Genomic DNA, 22,161 nt, shown 5'->3' on the forward strand with positions numbered 1-22,161 from the left:
AATTCATTACTTGGCTTGATGTACCAAACAAAATATCCATATGCACACAGTTAATATGTCTGTTTGGGGGGCAATTGTTCCCCGCCATCAGAGAATTACATTTTTCAATTTCAATTACGTCTTCAATTATCCATGTTCAATTACAACTACATTAGCTTTCAGTTAGCATCTCTTTTAAGGGGTAGTTTTGACCCATGTAAAATCAGCTGTAAAATACACAAAAAAACATTATCTTTTATCCTATTTGTTTTACATCTCTTGCTTACCTTGTTAGGCTTCCTAATCAATGGAAATATTGTTATTAATATTTTTGGTGTGGGCGTCTGAGCCTTTGTTCTGTCAATATAGCCCTAGATTACCATTTATTTATTTATTTTTTAAAAGATAAAATGATACTCGAGAGAACTGAAATATAGTGGTAAAAGTTGATATGAAACATATTTGAATAATTATTACCTAAGTATGTGTAAGCCATATAATTGTAACATGGTTCCACAGATTTTTTTTTAAAGAATTTCCATGACAATTACAATTACAATGTCAATTATCTGAATTAATTCACAATTCAATTATGATTACAACATCAACCGATGTTTTCAATTACAGTTACAATTATCATCACGTCATAATTGTAATTAGTGATCAATTACGCGATTACAATTATAAATGACCCCAACCCTGCACTCCATCATCAAAGTTCCAAACCATTACTTATGCATTTATTGTTACTGTATATGATAGGTACATCCCTAACAGCCTGAGTAGAGATTACAGTCAACATCATAACTTAAACAACTGACATACTGTATGTGTTAATTTAACTGCAATATCTCCACATCCTAGATCTGTTTAGTTAATATTTGTCAACTGTCAATTGGTTTCCATCAATTTTGATGAAAACAAAACACACCTGAAAATAATGCTTGGTCGTAGAAGAAAAGAAAACCCTATGTAAAGGAAATGTATTATGGCTGTACATTAACATGTATGATTGTTTTGATGTCAAACCACAAACATGAGAAAATGATTGTCCCGCTTTGTCAAGATAAAGATTGTGGAGAAGCTTTTTAATCCAAATGCAGTTATGTGCAATAAAACTACAACATTATGGGGCTATTTTAAAATGCAGTAAAAAAAAAACTATGTGGGTAAAGAAATAATACGCAAATGTAAAAATTGAACCACAAAAATCAAGGTCACTACTATTTTTTTATTAATCTCTTAATCTTTAAAGGTCAGATCAGACGAGAGGAGTTTGCAATGTTCTCTCACATAAACTTTTACGTCGTGATGTTACAGTGGTTTCCGTCTCCGGTCCTGGACCACACTTTCAATTTGTGCTTATTTTATTTTTTTAGATTTTTCTATTTCCAAATTTGCTGTGTGCTGTTATTTTCACACAGTCAATCCTTGGCTGTCGTGCAGTCGTTCATTGCTAGGAATACATCAACATAGCTGTGATTTTTGCCTGTTGAAACACCCTTTATGTTTACTGGTAGTCTGAAGTCTAAGAAGAGACCACCCTGCACTGCCAGGAAATCTCATCTTGTGAATGTGTGGATTGTGTGCGTGTGTGTGTGTTTGATGTGGATAATCAAAGCAATGGTTTAGAAAGAAGAGAACAAACACATTGAGATAACGACAGCATGAGTGGCAAACACATTTGGTTTGTTGTATATCCAAAGAAATGGCTTCTATCCATTATAGTGGCTATGTTAGAGTTATACTTTTAGTGCAAACTAAGTCATTTAAGACTTTAATGGGCTTGATGAACATTTGTGAATTGTTTATTGAATTGCTCTCACAAGACACAGAAGCAATTTGACTTTTCTAAATTCATAAAATCCTCATATCCATGTTCTGTCCTCATGTCCTTCATTTTTCTTCAGTTTTCTTTATTTTTCATTTAAGTGACTTTGAAGGAAGCAGCAGACAAATACATTGTGAGACAAAAGCATTGTTTTATTTTTCTAGCCGTTATTAGATTAAACACGCATGCGATATATAACAGATACAGTGATAGATGCCGTGTTGACCATTAGCCATTCTCAATCAAGCGTTTCAAAAAAAAAAAAAAAAGTTTCTACTTAAACATAATAAGTCATTGTAAGGAACTTTTTAACTTTTTTCTTGGCCTAAATGTAAAAGTTTAAAAAAAAAATTATGCACTTGTACGGAACAAGTCTGTGTTCAGCGGTATTGCTACAAGGCAGGATTTTTGCAGATTTATTATGCATGCTGACTGTTGTTTTGTCCTACTTCTTACTAGTTTTAATGTGTTGGAATTCCGAGCCCAACCAACGTTGCAATTTATTTTGGAATTACTTTGCTGTTAGCCATTATTATATCTGATCAGTTGCACCATGGTGTGTCCAAAACAACATGAGAATTCAGTGTACTGCAGATACATATAAATCCACTCATCCTCTTAAATGTATTGGTGCTCATCGATTAGCATCTATCTATTTCAATCCAAAGAGAGAAAAAAGAAATGAGGCATTGTCACAAATGAGTTATGTAACTATTTATACATTAATAATTTCTCAAATCCTGCCCAGCAGGAAAGTAATGTCTGATATCATTACTGGCTGCAACAGATATGGCATCCAATATTTTTCTTTTTTCCCTCATTCTGGCCACTCACTTCATTAACCTTTATTCCTTTTTTTTTTTTTTTTTTAAATAAGACATTTTTTAATATCTTACTTTATAACTTTTCATCAGATAATCATGTATTACAACAACGGCTATAAATTACATAAGGAGAATGTCAATCTTCCACTGTGTTGTGGTTACTATTTTTCTAGTCTATGAGGCTTAGGAATCATACAGCTCAGCAATCCATGAAAAACATGTTCAATATTTAATTACAACAAGAAAGGGATCAGTGGGATGTGAGAAACAATTTAGCTGGAGTACAAGTGAAGTCAACTAAGGGGTGTTTTTTTTTTTTTTTCCCCCTCACTTTAATTTAGCTGATAAATTTATAACAAATTATCATGTAAGAAACATTAAAATAAAACCCTAGACTATAAACCTTAATGTTTATTATTTAGTGTTTATTTGCTTCATTGACTAAAAATGCACAAGTATCTTTAAAAACTCATTTAATGAACTTTGTATTTCTAGAAAAATATACTAAACTTCATTAATCCAATTTTTGTACCCACAAAACTAGATGATGGTTCTAAGAGGCTGTTTGAATTCAATGTAAACTTTAGATCAGTAATTTACACACACTCACTCCTACGAGGAAATGTAAAACTCACAGGAAGAAGGTCTCACTACTACAGTACGCTACCATGCTGCACGAATCAGAATCTCTAAGTACTCTAATTTGCATATGACTTCTATGCTGGAAGAAATACTAAAATAAAGGGCATGTAGGCTACACTCAGAAAGAGCATGCAGAGTCTGCTGAGACAGAGAAGTATCTAGCCTTCACCCCGATTACTGTGAATTTTAAAGCTGTCTGACAAAAACGATTTGATTTCTTTTTATACTTTTAAATGCTGTACAATGCTGTACAACACAGGCAGTTACGGTTGAGGAACTCGCTTATGGACGACCGTGGCTCAGGTGGTAGTGGGTCGTCTTCTGATCGAGAGGTTGGGGGTTCGAACCCAGTACCTGACTATGTGTCGAAGTGTCCTTGGGCAAGACACTGAACACTAAGTTGCTCCCAGTGGTCGACTAGCGCCTTGCATGGCAGTCCTGTCCCACTGGTGTGTGAATGTGAGAGTGATTGGGTGAATGAGCTGATGTGTAAAGCGCTTTGAGACTGCTTCAGTGTGGTGATAAAGCGCTATATAAAATCAAGTCCATTTACCATTTGCCCAGCATGACACTTGTTTTTGTTCCCATGTTGGCAATTACAAGATGAACACCCCGCCATTATGCAACTCCTATTTTTGCCCCTTTTCAAAAAAGTTTTTCAGATAGTAGCTACCTTTTGCGAATATAATACCCCTTTTTTTACTATTTTTCGGCCATTTTTGCGAATTCGTTTTGACATTTTTATCCAATTTTTGTCCTTTCTTGCATATTTTTGGCCACTTTTCATCCAAATAAGCTAACGTTTTCCCAATAAATACCACTTGTTCCCTCTTTTTTCTACACTTTTCCTCTTTTTGTTACACATTTTTGCCCTTTTTCACTATTGTTTGCCACATTTTGCCCTTTTTCTCTATTGTTTGCTGCATTTTGCTCATTTAAGCTACCACCTGACCACTCTTCACACCTTTTGGCCCATTTCAGTCCCTTTACACTCTTTTCTTGCCACGGTTTTGCCACTTTTGGACAACTTTTGGCCACTAGTTACCATGTCTGCCTCCACTCGCTCTTCAAAAAAAAAACCTAGCGGACTGGACCAGCCCACTTAGGGTCGACGGCCGACTGGGTCAATGTATAGTATGTCAGATGGCCAGTGGGACAATAGCGTTGCTCTTCCTGTTGCCACCTGTTGCCCTGATCAGGACTAATAAGCAGTTTGTTTTCCTGCATGTTGTGTGGTGTTCCCATGTATCTGGTCAAGCTCAGATCATAAAATGTTTTTTAGGTCTACTCCAGGCTGTGGGTTATAACAAATCTACTACTTTTTCAGTGGTAGGAGTTGTCTTAGAAGATGGATGTCTAAACGGTGCAGAAATATGGCTTTCTGAGACATCCTTGGATTGCATAGAGATGTTATCAGGCACACATACTATAGAATGAGTGGGTTCTGACCCAGGAGAACATCAACACTACATCATCAACAAGCGCCACAGAAAAAGATTGTACGTTTAACATAACAGTTTACATGTGTTTGAACCCTCTGGATTATCAAGATGATCAAGGTGTGGAGATTCCTCATGTTGATATAAGGCTGGTATTGTAAAATGAAAATCTATTGACTAAGTCCACTGTATGTGATACCGTATGTGAGAATACAGATCTCTCCTGGGTGTTCATTATATGTGGCATGACTATAGAAACGTAGTCATTAGAGTCATGGGGGCGTAATGTATCATACATTTCAGATGACTTTAAAAAGAAGACGGCTTGAAGAGGATCTGTGGTAGTGACAGGGTGATTGCATCAGAAAACTACTGCTGCTGAAGTTTGAATCAGCACAACTGCTAGAGGTTCCCACAAAAAGGTTTTAATACACGAACCTATTGGCATTAGTTTCCAAAGCGCTCTTTCTCCAATGTAGGCACAAGTGTCTTTAAAACCCTTCAAGTGTGACATGCTCATTTCAACTGCAGTTCAAAACATTAAACCTTGCCGTGCAACTATAACTACCCTTGCACTTTCCCGACAAAAATGAAGCTTACAGCCTTTCAACTTTTAATCATGCAAACATCCATTGTGCCGATCCCGCAAAGAGATTTATGTTATTGAGCTAAAATGGTTCTAGATAAATTTGTCCCCAGTAAATCAGGTTGACTAAATGTGTGTGACTGTGCATATAGGATTACTATTGCTGCAATACATTAGAAAGGTACTAACTACCCAGTGGTTCTCTAACCTTTCTCTTATTTCTAAATACGAGTACCCGCTTTGTCCGACTACAACATTTTTCTCAGAATACTACAAAAAAAACAACTCTAGAGCATAATGATGTAATGAATGAGTGATAACAAATTTTAAAGAATCTTATTTTGTAAATAAGTGAAAAGAAACTGTATTTATTAAAGTGGTTCCCACCCTTTTTTGGATTGTGACCCCATCTTGATATCAAGAATTTCTGGCGACTCCAAGACATTTTTTTTGGGAGTTAGTTTGTGATCTTATTTTTTATTTTTGTTTAATTAGATTCACAAAGTGAAAGTATAGAAATAGAATAAAGAAAAAAGAATAATAATTACAACATTTCAAAAATCTATGTAAATATTTTTAGAAATTTCAGGCGACCCCATTTAAACTCCAGGCGACCCCACATGAGGTCCTGACCCCAAGGTTGAAAAAACTGATTTAATGGCTCCTGAATTGATTTATTTCTATAGTTTTTATAATTTCTGGTCATATCACGCCTAAGGTGGGACCAAGACTGACACTTAATTTGTTGATTTTCCACTCTCTTTTTCAAGTACCCCCTGTAGTGCCATCACATTTGAGAAACTAACCGGTCTGACGACCATCCAACCCCAGCTGAACTCCTGTGTGGGTGCAGTGATGAACATGTAAATTAATTTCTAAAATTGTGCCATGCTCTTTGGGGCTTAAGATGAGAAGGAATGACATAAGCTTTGTTTGTTCAAAGCAATTTAAATCTCTCTACCATCGTTTTAACAACACAGAACAGTTTCCAAAATAGGGGCAAAGAGTCTGACACATTTGAAGTCAGACATTCATCCCTGTGGACACGTCACCAAATTTGCGAACTAATTTTAATCGTTGACAAACCGACTTCTTTAGACCTGCCAAGAAGTGGTGTGATGAGGAGAATTAGTGTGCAAAGCTATAATAGGAGCCCGTGGCTAAGCCTCTTTATTCATATGCTTACAATCTCCCAATTTTTATGCTCACTCCAGATCAAAGGAATAACAATAAATTGAAAAGGTTGAAAAGTGTAATCAAATCACTCACAGGGAACATCTGATAAGCAGTCATGTTTGGTCAGTATGCCATCACTCTTTTGAGTTTTGCTCCTTTTATAAATATCAGCCTTTTTCCTATAGATTAGAGCAACAACAATGAAGCACAGGTTTCTGTACAAATAGCCGACTACACCTGAGCATACACAGCACACACAAACAATACAGTGAGTAAATTTTTGAAACCACTTCCTTCTTAATCGTTCCTAAGCCCTAAAGAGTGCAAATACAACCATCCCTTATCTCAGTTTCATCACGAAATGAAAGCCACGCCTGGTGATTGGATCATTTGCTGGAAATTGCTTTAGCCGGTTGCTGAGGCAGATCAATACCATTTTCTACATGCACACCGATGGTTCATGACACAGAACCCACATACACTAGGGGCCAGATGTGTGAACACATGGTTCAATTTGTACAAAACATTTAAAGATTCCTTGTCTTACTTTCCGATTGATTTAGTCTCTTACCAGAATACAGCTTCACTATTCTAGGTATTGTGAAGTTGTTTTATTTATTTATTTTTTTGCTTCAGCCTTTTCTGGCTGCTGGCATTAAAGAGTACGTCCCTCCAAAACCACATTTTCCTGCTGAAAACAAATGTAGTTGGTATCAAGTAGTTGTTGATTGACTCTTGTATAAAACTTGACATTTTGGTCAAAATTTGGCATATTTTGTTGTAAAAGGTGGCTGCCCTCTATATTTTCTTTAATCACTGTACTTGTTGTTGTTTTTTCAGTGTCTTTGATTGTCTCAAAAAGCACTTTTAAAGCAGAACTAAGTAACTTGTGCTAAATGCTCCCCCTAAAGGTCCCTTTCGGTTATGAGACTGTCGTAAAAACTCTGTGTATGATTGCTGTGTGTTGCTGCTGTGTGTTTCTGCTGGCTCTGCCATGATATAAGTTTGAGAAAAGTTAATTTGTAGACAACCGTGTGCAGCCACGGGGCTGGTCATAATCTAACATTAGTTTGTATTGGGCGCCGTAAAGCAGTACGTCTTGCCACCGGGTCGGAGGCAGGGAAAGTTGCAAGTGCTGTTTTCTGGCCAGAGACAGCAGGGAGAAATGAAAGATCCCCCAATCACCCCATAAACACTTGTATTACCCTCACAGGGACTACGAAAAGGATTTATTAAGGCAAAACAGAGTTCCGGTGGCCTCCCATGAAGTGGAGCAGACGAGTCCGAGTAGCGGGCATCCGGCGGCCTCCCATGAGCTGGAACAAACGGGCCCAAAGAGCATGAGTATCACGGCCTCCCACAAGGTGGAGCAAGCGGGCCCAAAGGGCATGAGTCAGGCAGCCTCCCATGAGGGGGCACAGACAAGCCCGAGGAGCAGGACTCTGGCGAGACAGAAGAGACCACCTCTGACGAGACGGATGGGACCACCCCTTGCGAGTAAGACGGTGACACCTCCAGTGGGCCAGACAGGGACTCCCCTTGCGAGACAGATGGGACCACCTCTGGTGAGACATACGGGGACACCCCTGGCGGGCCGGACGAAGAGGGTTCTGGTGGCCGGGATGAAGGGGCTTCTGGTGGCCCAGACAAAGGGGGCTCAGGCGAGACAGACGGTGACACCTCCAGCGGGCCAGACGAAGAGGACTCTGGTTAAGACCCGTTCTGAACCAGCTGTAGCTGTTTGATGCTTTTTGGGGGGATTCCTGTTAGAAGACCATTATAATAGTCCAGTCTGCTGGAGATAAAAGCATGGATCAGTTGGATCAGAAATTCGGCTATTAAAATTGAATTTAGCTTTTTGCTGAGAATGGTGGTTTGGGAAGTTTTAGTGGCTTCTTACATCATAAACCGACACTGTTGGCTCCGCCCCTATTCTAAAAACTGGCAACCATGGCTCAGGTAGTAGAGGGGTCATCTTCTGATCCAGAGGTTGGGGGTTCGATCCCAAAGTTACACTTGTCTATGTGTGGAAGTGTCCTTGGGCAAGACACAATACTGCGGGGTTTAGTTAATCTATAGTCATGACTGAAAAACTCATGACTGTTCTTCAACTTAAGTCCTTTTTTACATTCATAGTATGCAATAGTGGTAGCTTTAAATAAAACCTAAATTTTAACTGAGGGAGTTAATTGAGGGTAATGGTGCAAATCAATAAAAGCAGTATAATTCCTTTGCTACTGGTGTATGGAAAGCATTTAAATTTGAACTTGTCTTTTGCCTGCCGTGTAATTCTCTAACCTTTTTAATTTTAGTATCCATGCATTTGCATTGGAAATGGCCCAAAATGAAGGCTGTGTATCTATATGTGTGTGTGCAGCCAAAAAAAAGTCCCTGGTGGGGATAATGGTCACTCTGGTAACAATAATGCTGGGGTGTTTCTCATGTGTGTTCGTGAGGTGAGGCGGGGTCATCGCTCCTTCCGTTCTCGTTTTCTCTCGTCTCTGTTCCTGTGAGCAGGCATATTACTGAGGCAAATTGGGGCCAATAGACTCTGTCACTGCTTGACCCAGGACTCACAAAAAACCAGAGAGCATGCCAGAAAGTGTGAAAAAGGCAAATGGAGGCAATATAAGGGGATACAGAGGGAAAAAAGGGAGAATAGTGGAAATTCAAACAGGATATGATGCAAAGGGAGCAGAGAGAGGGAAGAAGACTGTGAAATGGATAGAGAAGTGGGAACAAGCAGAGGAGGAGAAAAGGCAAGAAAGAAGTGACAACCTCAAATTAAATTCTGATCATGTCAGTGTAGAACTGAATTCAATAGTGTTTATTGGCAGCCCCTAGCCTGGGGGAAATTACATTGTGAAGCACAGCATGGCACGATGCACACACACAAACACATATATTGTACCCTAGAGAGTGCAAGTCTTTAGACCACCCCTACCAGAAGAATCCCTGCAGTTAATGTTGGCATGCAAAATTTTAAGTATTCCCTCAGGTCCATGTGCCATTTACATAGTGCATGAGACTGTGCATCGCTTTGTCCCTGTCGTATTCAAATGACTCTGTACGTCTTTAAAGCTTTCTCTGCCACACATGAGCCGATACAGTTACAATAAACTGTAAATGATGCAATTTAGATGCAGCGGCCATCAGGAACCACTTTCCCTGCTGTCAGACTCAGACAGTTTGCCGTTTTACTACATGTGCAAATTTCTATTATTGTAGCTCTGTTAAATGTGTCCCCAGGTTCAAGCTGCCATGGCTTTACTGGCTTTGTCCAACGGCAGTGGAAACAAGAAAACTTACTTTAATGGGTGGCTATATAACAGGTTTATGCTGAGCACATATAGAGGTTATTATAGCTGATGTGTCTGAGGAGCAGATTTGCTCTGAATGGCTAACAATCTGCCATTGTCTTGTTTCCCATTTCCACCACTGCTCACAGTATTGATGGTTTCCTATCACGCCATCTACATCTCGTAGTGTATAAGTACTGTCCAAATACTATAACATATTCACAGCATCCTTTTCCTTTTTGTGTTTCCAGGAATGTAACGAGAGGGCTCTGCGGTGCTCTGTGGAGAATCTGAAAGCTCTTTTCTACTGTGAGCTGTGTGACAAGCAATACCTCAGACATCAGGAGTTTGACAACCACATCAACTCCTACGACCATGCACACAAGCAGGTACATGAGAGCCTATAACATATACATATAGAATGTCTGACAGAACATGCACAGACATATTGTAAGTTTAAAGGATGTGTATGTTGATAGAAATATTTTGTTTCTACATCAATCTACTTATACCTTACCCAATACCCAACAAAATTTCATATAGCGGTTTAACATTGAAGGAGTTTGTGTCTGCTTTTGTTGTTACTGACCTGTGTGTATTGTTACCAACGTTTGTCTCTTAGCAGGATTACATCAAAAGTGCTTAACAGATTTTGACAAACTTTTAACCAAAGATAGACCTTAAACCATGAAACATCTCATTACATTTTGGAGAGGATCCTGGTGAATACTGGATTAGTTTGAAAAAACTGAAAATCCCTCTTTCATAATTGGCGAAATTTTAAAAAAGGATTTTTCCTCAGGTCAAAACTGACCAGTCTTTATGAAAGAGTTTCATCTAGATCAGATTTGAATTGCGCATGTCATTGCGATTTTTAAAGAAAATGCCTATTCATTTGAACCTATTGTATCGTTATTAAAGGGAATATAAATTTCTTCCAAGCCTTTAAAGTGTAAATGATCATGGTACTATGATTAGGATCACTGATCCTGATAACTGCCAATATCTGGCAAAGAGGATATTTGGCACCTGGCGGAGGTTTGTGCTCTCAGTGCTCTTGTTTTGCTGTGTTTTTGTTTCATTTCCACTTCAACTGTTAGGCAACGAGACAACACTTAATAATACTATTATTTACTGACACTTATCTGCAATAGTAAATCCTGATGAATCAGCCATTTTTAAAGTAGATCAAGAGTTGGAAAAAGTGTTGCCTCCTCTGTTCTATGGCAGCGTGGTGATAAGAGTGTCTCTCACAGCATAGAAATATTCAGAACTCACACATACAATGCATACAATGGCAGCTGACAGAAAAGACAACATGTAAAGTTCTTACCAAAATCACTTTTAATCCCTTTTTTTTTTTCTCCACTCCTCAGTTTACTAGTTGATATGGTTTGACATTTACAGCCTGGGGTTGTTCCAGGAATTGTGGTTTTCCTCCAAAATCAAAAGTTATGTATATATGGTTAACATGTTGTCAATCAACAGCAGCAAAGGCTTTGAATTAACAAAAACTGAACCTGCAGACAATGATTAAATGTTAGACATTCAGACCAGCACCTCAGAGGATCAGTGCATGGTGTATGATGGGCTGACTGATTGTGTGTGTTTAGCTGACTTGACATCTTGTCCAACACTTGAAATAGTCTCTATATTCAGGGAATATGCCTGTTTCCTTTCCTACATCCTTTATTTTTCCCTCAGCCGTGTTGGGAGTCGACTTGACGCCTTCATGCTTTGTATTAATATTCTGACCACAAGAGATTGCTAATTAAATGTGATATGTTGGCAGCAATGTTAAGCTTTTAATATATCAGAAATGTATAGAGGCTTGCTGAGGGTGTTAGAGTAAATTGTGCACCGTTACGTAAGCACCGGTAATTAAATGCCACCATAAAAAAATACTTTTCTATCTTTTTTTTTTTGTAATGTTCATTTATAAACAGGTTACCCTAAAAGAAAAACATCTAAATGTTGCTGATGATTTACGAGCCCCAAACCTCTGACATAACGTTTCTCTTTTCCCACTGTTCAAAATGTAGAGCAGTTGATTTGTATGGATCTGGTGCATATGGTGCTGCTCCAATTCACTTTTTTCTTGGTTTGCACATACTTCAGAAGAAAAATAAATAGACACATTATGAATAAATCATAGAGCTAATAGCCATAGCTCAAGCATATGTTAGTTTTGATAGGATAAGACCGATAGATCATCAGGAAGTGCCCTGGCAGCAAGACACTCTCCCCTCTGGACTAACGAACCGAGGGTCTCCGGTAAATCATACTCCTCATTCTTTTTGTTATCATGCTAAATATTGGATTATGGTACATGACCTTATTTTATTCCACTGTGTCTCATTTTGGCACTTAATGCATCATACGCTAAATATTCAATAAAACTGTTCCTCCTTTGTTATTGCTCTTTAAAAATGAGTTGGAACAACTGCAGGCTAATGTTAATGCTTTGTTTTAGCTAGCAGCTTGTGCATAAAACAAGCTGCACGAGGCACTGTTCTGACAAGAGCCACTTGCTCTGTGGGAACACACACACACGGGCACACACACACACACACACACACACAATGCATTCTAGACCTAGAGAGCACATCCTGCTGAAAACACTTTCCCCGCAGGATTGGCATCAGATTTGGAGAATGGAGGTTAAATGCTTCATTTGCTTTCTCTGTCATCAATTCAGAAACGAACATGTCTAAATTCAGTGCTTTATTGTGCTGATTACATAAACTGCTTATTGCAACAGAAAATGCTCTCTTTCAACATAAAAATAAATCACCTCTATAAGCACTGCCTCTCACATGCTACTGTACCTAGGAACTCATCAGTCCTTATTTAAAGGTTCTCATTATTATAAATGAATTCAGACTCATCCGTAACTAAGCACTCCATAACTCATGTAAATAATATTGAATGGAGCTTTGACAGACATATCCGGCTTCACAACACATCAAATTGACCTTTTGGAGAGCCGCCTTATTATTTTTCATGGATGGGGACATGACAGCATATTTGAAGGAAAAAGTTTATACCTGAAAGTTGAATAAAAAGGACGTCCACCCCAGTGTTCCTTGGTTCTGCAATTCTTTCATTGTTTTTCTAGCTGCAAAGTGATTTATCTCTATTATCTTACATCTTTTAAGATGTAAAAGGTTTGTTTTGATCTCTACCATGAACACCCATTGTTGACATTTTCGGAAAAGTGCATTGCATTGTGGGATGTGGAGTGCCATAAATGGATTCATAGAAGTGTTTTTACTTCATTCTTTCTGTGATTTCTTGTGTTTCTTCGCCAGACGAGAATGACAGTGATTTGCTTGACATCATTTTTTGTTCTAGTTTGTTCTCGGTATTCTCCATGAAATCACCTCACTTCGCGAGACATTCAATTTCATAAGCTTGTAAAGTTTCGTAAACATCTTTCATTGTTTAGTCACAACTTTCCATTTGTGGAAAACACAAAAATGTGTTGGAAAGTGACTTTGGAAGTATTTTTGGGGCAAACACGAGAAATCACGGAAAGAATCAAGTAAAAGCACTTCCATTGCGTGCGTTCACGGGACTCCACATCCCACAATGCAATACGGGAAACTTTTACGAAAATAGTGTTTACAGTGAAGAGGAAAACAAACTTTCAAGCAACAATTTTAACCTCTTTCATCTTTTTTCAAGTGAATGATCTTTGATCTATTGAGTTATTAGGCCTCTCCAGCAGCTTTAAGTCTTATCACTGGTTTGCCTGCAGTGTGAATATTTTAAGTGAGCCCAATAAGCTAGTGCAATGAAAATGAATGAAAGAGCAGTGAGAGTTTGTCAGTATATTTATAAAATTGTTCTTTTCCCACTCTCTCGAAATTTGTAATGGCGGCGCGCCCAAGCTCCTGTCGATAAGCCCGAATTTACACTTTCATATCTGGAAACCAGCTTGTTTCTATATAGGCTACAAGTGTTTTTCTATTTTAATTATTTTATTAATATATTCTTATTGACTGTATTTATTCTTTAACGGGTTAATGGGGGACTTGGGAACGCCATTTTGTTATGTACATGTTCATGCACATAATAATAAATTAAGTATATTTGAATCATTACTGTTAGTGTTACTGTACAACTCTGATCCATTTTTCCACTTCCCTTTTCCTCGCTCTGTCAGCAGTAATTTGGCTTTAATGCAGCTGTTCTTAAACAAGATGAATACAGCTCAGAAAACGAGTTTGGCATCAAACACAAACAAAGGTAAATAACAATAAAGATAGAGCTTTAGAATACACACCCATTAGTGGTTCTAGCGTCAATGTTTATTTGCTGTGTTCAGTGAGCTGACAGGGGGTTGCTGGAGAATCGAGTAATAATGTAAAAAGACACCAGCTTGCCTGAGACTCAGCTGAGATTAACCTGACAACTGACAGCTCCTACATTAAAGCTGAGTGTGAGGAAGATTGAGTGTATAAATAAATCTGATGTCTCAGTGGCTAATCTGATGTGCATTTGTGCGTGTGTGTGCATGTGTGTGTGCATTGGGGGTGTCAGAGAGAGAGAAACGTATTGTATGAGGATAATAGCCACAAGAAGAACTGTGGCGTAACCCTGTTACAATTTATACTTTAAGAAACATTTACAAATATTAGAATAAATAAAGGAATGTGTCAATTGTGTAATGATGTAGGTTAAAAAAAAAACGACTTGAAAGCGGGAGAAAATTAGCTGGGAAATAGTGAGGATCTGGTTGCTATTCCCAAACTCCTGATTCCCTCTTTACCCTGTAGACATACAGAGACACAGGCAAATAGAAACACACACACAAACACACCTGCCAAGCATGGATAAAGGAGGGATTAAAGTGTGTCAGAAGAGAAAACCAGGGATAGAAAGCAGGAAATTATTGTTCCTTCAGAGATAGAGGTACCTATGGATGTTGTTTCACACTATACACATGCATTACCACAAACAAACACAAACAGATTAAAAAAATTACGTTATGTAGAAGATTTATGTACAGTATATGCATTGCAGTACACAAACAGTTCATAATAATCTTTAAACAAAAGATCTCTAGCAAAAATGTCGTTCATTAATAATAAGAAGAACAGAAAAAAGGCTTTTAGTGTTTGGTTTGATTGTCAGCATTAGAAGGTGTGGGAACTTGCATGTACGTTATGGTAAGTGAAGCCACTCAATTGTGTAAATGTGTTTGTCTCTGTGTTGACCCTGCGATGGACTGGAACTCTATCCAGAGTCTACTTCCGCCTTGGCGCCTAACGCCTGTTGAGAGTTGGATTAGCTGAGTGAAGGCCCCCATTGCCGTGAACAAGAAAAAGCATGTCTGAAGATGAATAAATGGATGAATGAAGAGAGTCCACAGAGAGCGCAAACCTCCGCCAAGCACCAAATATCCTCTTTGCCAATTATCGGCAGTTATCTGGACCAGTGATCCTGATGGTACCATGATTATTCACACTTTAAAGGCTTGGAAGAAATTTCAATCCCAATTAATGACGATACAGTAGGTCCAAATGTATGGGCACCCACAAAAACTGAGGAAATCAGAATCAGATCTGGATGAAACTCGGAGGGGTAATTGAGGAACCAATTCTACATTACCAATGATGATAGGGATCTTTTTATTTTTCAAACTGATACAGAATCAGTTTAATGATCTGTATCCCCTCCAAAATGTAATGGAATCTTCCAAAGTGCGTGTGCATGTGGGTGTGCATGCGTTATGTAATTTCCACCACTAACATAAATCACAATTTTTAAATGGCTGTGAATTGAATCCACTGGAGCAAAATATATATATATATATGAGTAATTGAAAGGAATAACATAATTAAATCACTTATGTCTATTTGCTGTTTCTGTATTCTACTATCCATTTAACTAATTGTACATGCTGTCAAGCTGGTGGTAAAAGAAAAGCACTTTTGGTCAGGCTAAATGGAAGTAATTGAATATGAGAGTTAGGAACATCTGCAAACACTGATGGCTGGTACGTGTTTGAAAGGCAGCTGCTGCAGTGAGTGTCCTCAAACTGATCTCTCACTCCTATTTTCCATCCTTTTGTCGCACTCTGGCATCCTTTATCCTACTCATTACACCCTGTCATCCCTGCATACTTTCATCTCTCTTGCAGAGGTTAAAGGAGCTCAAGCACAGAGAGTTTGCTCGAAATGTAGCCTCAAAATCCTGGAAAGACCAGCGCAAACAGGAGAAGGCTCTCAGGCGTCTACACCAGCTTGCACAGCTGCAACAGGAAAATCAACGGTAAGTAGAATGGGTGTGAGGTTTTTCTTGTGTGTGTGCGTGTGTCTGTGGCCGAGTGTGTAATGAAACCTGGGGCAGGAGTCCAGGGAGGTTAGAGTGTGTCATATCAAGTCAACGATTCCTTGGTTTGATAAATGCATCCACAGATATGAGAGCACACAGTTGGCCTAGATACGCTATAGGTGAGGTGAATGTTGTATAACAGTAAGCCCCACTTGTGCTGAAAGGAGATGATTCGTACGTGGAACAGATTTAGTTTACAGACAATATGAATAGGAGGTCAGTCGAGAAAGTCAAATAATCAAGACGTCAAATGAAACTTGCCTCAGGGTTCATGCACTTTCAGTAATCACAGCAACAACTTTAAACAATACACCAGACAATAATCAACTTGATTGCATCTATTCTCCAAGCAATTAAATGTGTTTTCCAATAATCAGCCCCCGATGTGTGAGCAGCATACCATGAGAGAATGATCACCTTACAGAAAAGCAGATTTAGTTGCCTTGTGTATGAAATGTGCTTTTATTTTCTTTTTTAAATGTTCAACACTCCTATGATTTGAATCATTCTGTTTCAAGAAAACATGTTCAATGTAGTTGAAGTGGCTACAAAGTTGCAATTGTTTTGGAGAATTTGGGTTTTTAGTCTTCTGAGTTTTAGCAGTTTCATAAATTATAATCAAATACAGCATCAATTAAAATATTCCTAATTAAATGTTATTCAATTCTATTTGCAGAGTCTCAAGAAAGAGCCATGTGCTGAGGCGTGCACGCACAGCTGTCAGCCAACAGCTAAAAAGCAATGTGGAGCAGCGAGACCTCTGCCCTGTGGAACTATTCATTAACCCTCAAAAACCCCTTTCTACACAACTCAGGACTGGTCCTCCAATCAATCAGTCAGAAGATAAATACAAAGCTCTATCAAAAAGACCAGTGGCCACCATTCCATCTGAAACTCTTAAAATCCCCTGCCCTACCCCGAGTACAAAATCTCCTGCAGTACGATCACAGTCTCACCATGACTTGTGCCCACAGCTAACTCTTCCTGCACAAGGGAGAGTTGGAGGCAGGCTTGGAGTGTCCTTCTGCTTTTCACGCAGAGGGCCCAGACTTGAGCCTTCTGCTTCTGTCTTTTCAGATTTAGAGGACGAGGAGAGAGAGAGGAGTGAGCAAATAAAAGAAAAAATTAAAGAAATGATGGAAGATATTGATAGGGAACTTGGGGAAGCTGATGTGCGGAAACACGGCAAGAATAAAGCTCAGACGTCCAGCTCTGATAATGATACATCGTCACTTCCAAGAGAAAGTGGGGGGGAAGACCAAAGAGAGATGATCAAGAGACACTTTCCTATTTCCATGGGAGCAGCTGATAATGAAAAATATGATTCGGAGCTCTCAGCACTGCATACACAACTGGCCATATCAAACACAGCTCTAATACTGGCACATGTAGACACAGGGCATTCAAACACACAAACACATAAAGAAACTGAGGCTGAGAAGGAGGCTAGTCAATATGTGAGTGTGATTGCTAAAGATGACTCTACCCATTTGAGGTGGCCTGTCAGTTGGCTTAAGTTCACCAAGGCTCAACCCCACATTTCATACAGCTGCAACCCCCAGAGCTTGAACCTTCAACTACCAGAACAATTAAAAACTGATTTTCAAGAGTTACAACGGAATCACCCGTGTGCTCTTTCTGAGGAATCTATTTCATGTGTGCCAACAATGCTTACACCCGACACTCCTTCCTCTTTTCAAAGACAAACAATACAAGTTGTGGGCGTACACTGTCAAGAAAAAGCTGAGGACACAATCAAGGAACAAATCAATGAGGAGACAGAAAGCATTTCATTATCAGAAATGAAAGCAGAGAAGGAGAGCAGCATGCCAAGTATGAAGAATGAGAAATGCAAAAGGCCCAACTCCGATTCATTTGAGTCCACTCATAGTGGCAGCTCCAGTACAAACTCCCAGAATCCTCAGGGAGACAGATTACAGGGTATAGAAGGGATCAGGGAGAGAGCCATTGAAGCCCTGAGCTGTAAATTAGAGTCTGTCACCCAAACTGGCACACAGAGGACGTGCAACAGGCTAGCCTGGTGTGACTATGGGAGTGAGGCAACATGTGCCAGTGCTCCGCAATCATATATAGGCAACTCAAAAGCATCCAGAAAAAAGTCAAAAGCTATGACAAAGAAAGCCAAGCTGGGAATGCGGAAGAAATATGGGAATAAAAAGTCCTTTATAAAGGGTCAATCGGTGAGGTGCAAAGTAAAAAGTGTTGTCTCTGCAGTCTCCATTGGAGAAGCGAGGAGAGGAGAAGCTGGAAGGGAATGGGGTAAAAAAATGATGCAAAAAGAGACCAAATTGAGGAGGATTGGGCGTGCACAGAGTTCCTCTCTCATGGGGAGCTGTAGGGAGGAACTGAAATCTCTCTCTGTCAGGAAGAGAAGGCCTCATAGGTCACAACCAGAGAGAGAAAAGGCTAAAAACTCCCTTGCCCACTCCCAGCTCACTAGACACACAGCAGACAGAGGTACAGTCGGGGGAAGAATTCGAGATGGAAATGCATCAATTTCTCCCTGGCGATCTCCCTTCTCTGTACATTCCTTCTCTCCAGGACGTAACTCAGCCCTGTTTTGGGGAAAGGGTCACCATAGCAACCCCAGGAGTTTCATTGACTGCTGTTACCCTGACAACAGCAATGGCAGCAGGCTAGAGAATAAGAGGAAACTCCTCTGTGGGGACAGGAAATTCATTCAGACTAAGCAAAAGACTTTAGAGCATTGTGAAGTCTGGAAGGAAAGGGGAAGGAATTCTGGAGGATTTTCAGCTTGTAGTGAGATTGCTAAACAATGGGACTGGATGAGAGAGAATCATCCTGGTAGTGATGATAAAGCCAGCTCAAGGATGAGGTGGAACTCTAAAAGAAAAACATCAGATTGGCATCAAGTGGCAAGGTTCAGCCCAAGTCCCAGTTGCTGGGGTAGAAGGCACAGACATTTTAGCACAGAAGATATTGAATGGGACAAATGCAGTGTGGATAGATGGACATGGGGCAGCAGCGACAGCTGGGAGGACAAGGAGACACGTAGGTCACCCTCCAGAACAGGTGATGAAAGTACAGACAGTCCTAACAGTGCATGGAGATACGGAGGCACCAGATACTTAAGTTCAAGACAGTGCTCTAGTCCAGATTGGTGGACAAATAAGCCAGTATACAGCTGCCAAAGTGCGTTTGACACTGAGGGCAGCAGATTTCACAGTCCACGGTCGGGCAGTCCTTGTAGTAGTACCAGCATGTCCGAGCTGAGCTTGGAGTGGAGCAGGAGTAGTACGTGGTCTGGGGCTTCTGTGGATGGCTTGGCAATTAACTCCTGTGTAGCATCCTTAAAGTCTTTTGAGGAATCTGAGGAGGACAAAAAGCACAGCAGTCCCATGTCTACTTCAGATGTCTTTTCCGTAAACTCTGTTTCCTCTCCACTGATACACACTTGTTCTGCAACAACACAAAGTTCCAGTGGAAAGCGATGTGATGAAAATCCCTCACAGTTAAATGATCCCCACGCAATACCTAACCTTAGCCACGAATCATCTTCTGCTCTCACTATAAGGAGCTCAAACACATTTACTCAAGAATTATCAATAAGTAAGACTAATACCATGAAATCAGCAAAGTTGCCGCTTCTTCCTCTGATAGGTAAACTACCTTCAATCCAAAGAAAAGCTCTGAGGAAAAGGGAATTGTTAGGAAAGACTCTGGAAAAGGAGAGGGAAGGGGCTGAAGATGGTAAAAGTTGTACAGTAGATCCTGACAGAGGTGCCACTGACAGCCTCAACACAGTTGAATCAATCCCCAGTGGCATGCCACATCTCTGCTCATTGCTGACTGGGACTGGTGACAAACAGGCAAGTGCAGAGTCAGCACCACCTATCAGTTTTACGGCTGAGGAGATGGACAATTATCGGCTCCTGCAGGAGCAGGCAAAGGAGCACATGCAGAAAGTTCTTGAAAGGACACACGAATGTCCTGAAACAACCTATATACACAAAGCACAAACAAATAATGGTGAGACTTTAGAGAAACAACACACATCAGCGCCCTGGCAAAGTCATACACAGTCCCAAACCCAACTTATTCCTCCAGACACAATGCAAAGACAATTATCACACAGCGTCCAAGTCAGTCTCCCACTTCCACAAGTGCCCCTGCAAGAGAACTTTAATCATTCAGTGGTCTTTGGTGTCCACAGCCTCAGTCATCTTCAAGCATCAACACATCTCTCAAACCTTCATCCCATCATATTACAACACACCCCCCTAGCTGTGCCCCTCCACACTTCTACTACCTCCTCCCCCTCCACTGCTATCCCACAACACCCTGCTCACCTTCTTCACCCAACTCTGCACTTTCCCTCCTCAGTACCTCAACCTATTCACCTCTCTCCCTTCACCAAATCTTCCTTGTTACCCTCCATTCTTCTGTCTCATCACCCCCTTCCTCTCTTTCCTCAGCCAGCTTTCTATACAACCCCAATCACACCACTCTCCCCAGCATCCCTGCAACCCTTAAGTCCACAGCCTTTCATGGACAGATTGTGGCCCGTCAAGTTTCAACAGAAGGCATGATGATGAAAGAAGCAGGTTTCAATTACGGCATTGAAAAGAGAGAAATATTTGGTTTTTTGCAACCTGTATTTTTAAACTGGGATGTATCTCTCCTTTGAATAATAAGAACGCTTCTTCACATATGCCTTTACTCATACCCGCATGCACAAATAAACACACTTGTGACGACTATATTACTGACTGTTTACAATTGAAAATGTTTCTCCACTAAGCCTCCGCTGTAACTGGCACAGTGAGAAAACAGACTTTGATCCTTTGCTGTTACCATCGTTGCTCTTTCAGCCCAGAATGAAAGGAACTGTGCACCTGCTTTTCAAAGACAAGCTAAGCTTCTGTCATCCTGTCCATTTTCTTCTGAACCACTGACAGACCAGCTGCTCTTTGAGGTACCCTCCATGCCAGGCACAAAGGGGCAAGAGAAAGAGATTATTCTCAACCCCATTTTACCGATTCATGCAAGTTCTCACATTAAGAATTACAACTAATACAATAATCATTTCAAGGACCAGGTGTCATCCCACCAAGTGAGTTTTGCCCTTGAAGTAAACAATATTTTACATGTGTTTGAGATATAGAATAATAAGGGATAATTTGAAGTATATACACGTTCACAGAATTAGCTGATTTCCATATCTGAACCATGTAAAGACCTGTTTAGTCTCTGCTATGTAAATACTGTGACAGTAAGTAATAATATTACAATGACAGCAGTGAAACGGGAAATGCTGAAACAGATGTATATCATTCTGACCTGTTATTGCAACAGTTGGAAAATAAACTGTGCATTAAATATTCTTTCTATTTTGCCTCATTCTTGTTGTTCCTAAACCATGTTTAACAGTGATAATAAAGGTAATTAAATTAATTTATTCACAAACACTATACGAACATGAGATCAGAGTGATCTTGAATAGTGTATCTGTAAAAAAAAAAAAAAAAAAAGCAAAGAAAAACCCTAGGTCGCTGGTAGGATGTGGTTGGAATGAAACCCAGACTTTCTTGCAGAGAGCAATATCATTAACCTATCCCCCATGTGTTCCAAATTTTAAATTGTTTTCTTGTAAGCTTGCATAAAAGTAATGTGGCACCTGTAGTGCATTGGCGTGTCTCTTGGGACAATAAGAAGTTTATGAGTTTGCCTGCCAAATTTAGAGAATTTGGCAAAATAGGAACAAAAATAATCACCTACAATTTTCTGATACATTGCATGTTTTCTATCAGAAGACTTGAGAATAAAATAAGTTATAATTATTCATTCTATTAAAACTTAGATCAGATACCTTCTTATATGTACTGCCCATACACTAGTGATGGTTACTATGAGTTGAAGGATGTTGGTTGGCAGTGAATCACAGCTGAGCGGCAAATGCTTGATCACTAAAGCGGACCCGCCACTCAGCAGAACACAGAGAAGAACACAGTAGCATCCAGATGGTCTGTGAACTTGGACTACCCAGAGTGTTTTTGAGAGA

General features: G+C 39.7%; 1 protein-coding gene across 1 annotated transcript in view; it reads left to right on the forward strand.

Annotated features, from left to right (window-relative positions):
* znf804b (zinc finger protein 804B) overlaps window positions 1–21,189 on the forward strand; it is a 43,373-nt gene extending 22,184 nt beyond the window's left edge. The window contains 3 exon segments of the mRNA XM_028471824.1: window positions 10,028–10,165; window positions 15,925–16,055; window positions 16,795–21,189. Of these exon segments, the coding sequence (XP_028327625.1) occupies window positions 10,028–10,165; window positions 15,925–16,055; window positions 16,795–20,689 (4,164 nt within the window). The 3' untranslated portion in view covers window positions 20,690–21,189.
* Window positions 21,190–22,161: the final 972 nt, after the last annotated feature.

This window comes from Gouania willdenowi, chromosome 16 (assembly GCF_900634775.1).
Source record: "Gouania willdenowi chromosome 16, fGouWil2.1, whole genome shotgun sequence".
Taxonomy (NCBI): Eukaryota; Metazoa; Chordata; class Actinopteri; order Blenniiformes; family Gobiesocidae; genus Gouania; species Gouania willdenowi.